At 41.0% G+C, this 3925-nt stretch overlaps 1 protein-coding gene across 1 annotated transcript; it reads left to right on the top strand.

The window, feature by feature from the left end:
• The first annotated feature begins 366 nt into the window (after positions 1–366).
• Positions 367–3043, top strand: LOC145591932 (uncharacterized). The gene is made up of 5 exons (XM_081648413.1): positions 367–1010; positions 1108–1642; positions 1727–1834; positions 1892–2126; positions 2430–3043. Exons 1-5 carry the CDS (start codon positions 367–369, stop codon positions 3041–3043), a joined length of 2136 nt encoding a protein of 711 aa, XP_081504539.1.
• The last annotated feature ends 882 nt before the right edge of the window (positions 3044–3925 follow it).

The following is a 3925-nucleotide window of genomic DNA, read 5'->3' as shown; positions in this document are numbered from 1 at the left end:
TATTATTATTATTATTATTATTATTGTTGTTGTTGTTGTTGTTGTTGTTGTTGTTATTATTACTATAACTATGATTATGATTATTATTGTTGTTATGATTATGATTATTATTTTAAAAATATTTTGTTGGGATGTTTAATAGGCATCACTGCCGGATTATGGTGGCGATGACATCGACTACAGTTCATATTTTATAACGTCAATGATCTTCCCGACTTTTGAAGAAGCATTTGAATGGGCACAAAACATTTCCATACGTTACGGCTTTTTCCTTACAAAGTCTTTGTATAAGAAACAACGAGATGGCGACCGGTCAAGTATCTTAAGTGCGATCGTGGCCATAGAAACACAGCCGAAGATATAGATATGGAGAATGCTGTACGGAAAAACACGAAAAGAAAGGGTGTTAATTGTCCATTTCGTATCAAGGTCACATGTATGGTGGATGATCAAGGGTGGAAAATCATTCCTTCATCAGGTTTGCATGGCTTGCATAACCACCCAATGATGGTATATCGAGAGGGTCATCGGCAAGTGAGTGGTTTAAGTCCGGCTGCGAAGCAATTGGTTAGTCAAATGAGTTCAGCATGTGCTAAACCTAGTCACATAATGGCGGCAGTGAAAGATGCGTTTCCCACTGAGAACCCTAACATGAGACACATCTACAATTTCAGAAGTCGTGTTAGGGTTGATGCTAGTGAAGGGAGAGATGTCGTCAACCAGTTCCTTCACTTGGCCAATGAGCGCAAATACGTTAGTTGGGTAGCTGCTGACCCCGACACACGTGTTGTCACCCACGCCTTTATGGCACATCCAGAGATGGCGAATATGTTACGAACATATCCACATGTCATAGGGATGGATTCCACTTACAAGACAAACAGATACAACATGTCGTTTTTCGAGATTGTTGGGATCACACCGACAAATCAAAACTTTTTGATCGTGTATGCTTTAATGAAGACAAAGTCCTATGAGAGTTACAAGTGGGTCTTGGAGAAATTGAAGTTGTATATAGGTTTTGAAGGTGATACTAACTGATCGAGAGTTGGGACTTATGAAGGCGGTGAAAGAGATATTCCCAAACACAGCTCACTTGCTATGTAGGTGGCACATCAACAAAGATGTGTTGGCCAAGGTATACCATTTGTGTAAGAAAGACATGGTGACTGCCGAGAAATTTAGGAATGGGAGGTGGTCAAAAATCATGAATGCGACAACTGAGGATGAATATGAATTTGAGTTGCAACAAATGAAGGATACTTGGAGAAGGTCAAGGCATACCATGGTGGATTATGTGAAAAAAACTTGGCTTCTACACAAGAACAAGTTTATTCCGGCTTGGACAAATAAGGTGCTGCACTTTGGCAACGTGAACACGTGTAGGGTAGAGAGTCAACATTCTGTGCTTAAAAAGTGGCTCGGAAGCTCCAAAGGGTCAATGGATTCTATCTTCAACCGCGTACACCGCGCCACTGAGGGTTTGCTTATTCAAATTCGTCATCATTTGGAGGACTCCAGACGACGAATTAGAGTGGAGTACAGGGGAATGCCCTTGCACAATCTCAGTGGCTATGTTTCCTTCCATGCTCTCAAAATTCTTAAGCAGGAGGTGAACAGGATGAGAGAGTTATCTGATGATGTGATGTTGATGACACACGGACTCCCATGCGCTTGTACTATACACACCTCGATTTAGGGTGGTACGGGGTTGTATTTGGATCAGGTCCATCCTTTTTGGAAAACCCTAGTCATTGGAGACGGTGTTGACATTCCTATCTTTGAGGATGAGTTGGAACATGACACGATGCAGTTTAGATCCCTGGTTGATGAGGTACTACTTCGTGATGCCAGTTTTGTGCGAAGTGTGAACTGAGTATTGTTTGCGGAGCTTTACCCTGAAGATGTAGATTATGAAGAGCCCGAGATAAATGAGACAGCCAGGGGTCAACCACAAGGCCAACAGTGGTCCTCATCTACCAGGCGTGATCCAAGTGGCTTCGAGCATATTCCGGGCGGTCGTAGTCGTGGGCGAGGTCACGGCCGAAGTAGGGGTCGTGCTACTTCTACATCTAGCTCCGAACGTGGTCGATCACAATCATCAGTAAACATGGAAACGCCTTCTGGTATATGCTTTATTATTATTATTATTGTTGTTGTTGTTGTTGTTGTTACTTGCTATTATTATTATTATTATTATTATTATTATTATTATTATTATTGTTGTTGTTATTGTTACTTGCTATTATTATTATTATTATTATTATTATTATTATTATTATTATTATTATTATTATTATTATTATTATTATTATTATTATTGTTATTGTTAATATGTTTTACATTTAATTAATTCTTTTGAGATTTAATTAGTGCGGACGTTGTCGGGTTTTTATAATGCTAAAATACTTTCCTGGTGATTATTACAGGTAGTCAGATGAACATCGATGATTTTTTATACGTCGATCATTTTCCGAAATTCATGTTGCCGTTTTTGGAAGGTTGGCTTGACCCGATAGGTGACGGAAATTGCGGATTTCGATGTGTTGCAGATTTCTTTTTGGGTGACCAGGAGCAATGGATGTTGGCCAGGACTATGGTTGCAAATGAGGTTGCCACGCATCCTAACCTTTACTCTCAAATTTATGCTGATCAATTGGAGAATGAGGTTCGTCGTATCAAATGGACTGGTGGGAGATGCACAAGTGAACATTGGATGGTAGTGTTTCAGGACTTGTTTCCGATCGCTAACCTATTCAACACTGCCATTATGCTTTTTGGTGCTGGCGTAGATGGAGTAGGTGTGTATCCATGCATCACTGTGCTACCATGGAGTGCCCCGTCCACTGCCACGGGCCCATATAGGGAGTTTGCACTCCTCACAGTGGCAAACTATCACTATGTTCGATTGGACATGTCACCTAATTTTCCAATCCCTCCTGTAGCAGGTTTTTGGTACGACGTGCGCAATTTTAGTGTGCAAGACTGGGATCAACGATATGTAGGTCGGATAGCAACATGGAATACTTTAGCTACAAACTAGTGATAGAACTTTGCAATGTTTACTTGTAGAACTTTGCATAGCTGTAGAATTAAGCAATGTATTATGCAAATTTAAATTCAAATAATAAATTTAAAAAAATTTACAACATAACCTAAAACATTGAAGTTAGTTTCTAAATAAGAAAATGAAATCAACTACATCCTCATCATTGCATCCCACGCCGCAATAAGCTCCTGGGCCTCAACCACTGTCTGGGTAATCTCACCGCCGCTATCAGCAATGAATCGTCGTATAACATGCATGGAGCGACCCATCCACTGTAAAAAATACAAAAAATAATTAGTACCAATATTAAGTTGCACAGTAATCTATGGAAAACAAGTAACAAATACTTACGTAATCAGTGTTCGTCCTCCCTGGAATTGGTGGGGGGCAAGTATCGCGGTATCACTGATAAGCCGAGGATGGGAGTATGTGTAAAACCAGGCCAAGTAGTCAGGTGTGCATGTGGGTTGTCCATCCAATAGAGGTGGATGGAACGACAGGCCGAAACAACAGCTCCCAAGACCAAACTTATCCCATAACCCCTGACCTCGAAAAGTAACGCTATACGACCAAACATTAGCAGGTCTGTACGCGTTGTCAGGCCTAAAACAGGGCCGCGGTATCCCCTGCACATGACCAAGTTGCCGTAAAACCCTGTCTGGGTTATACGGTTCGACGATGTCCCGAAACTGTATACATCCCATGTACGTGGTTCTCGGGACGTCCTGTGCGGGGGTAAGTGTATAGGGCCGCCAGTTAACCTGCACACGCAATCATAAGAAGAATGTTACATTAGTTGTGAAGACGTTAAATAATAATATAATATACGCAAGCTAAGTTCACATACTACCTCAGCATCAGTCATCTGATCAAGTC

This window comes from Chenopodium album, chromosome 18 (genome assembly GCF_948465745.1).
Source record: "Chenopodium album chromosome 18, dcCheAlbu1.1, whole genome shotgun sequence".
NCBI classification, from domain to species: Eukaryota; Viridiplantae; Streptophyta; class Magnoliopsida; order Caryophyllales; family Amaranthaceae; genus Chenopodium; species Chenopodium album.
The sequence above is the reverse complement of the archived record's forward strand: the minus strand, read 5'-3'. Positions and strand labels throughout refer to the sequence as shown.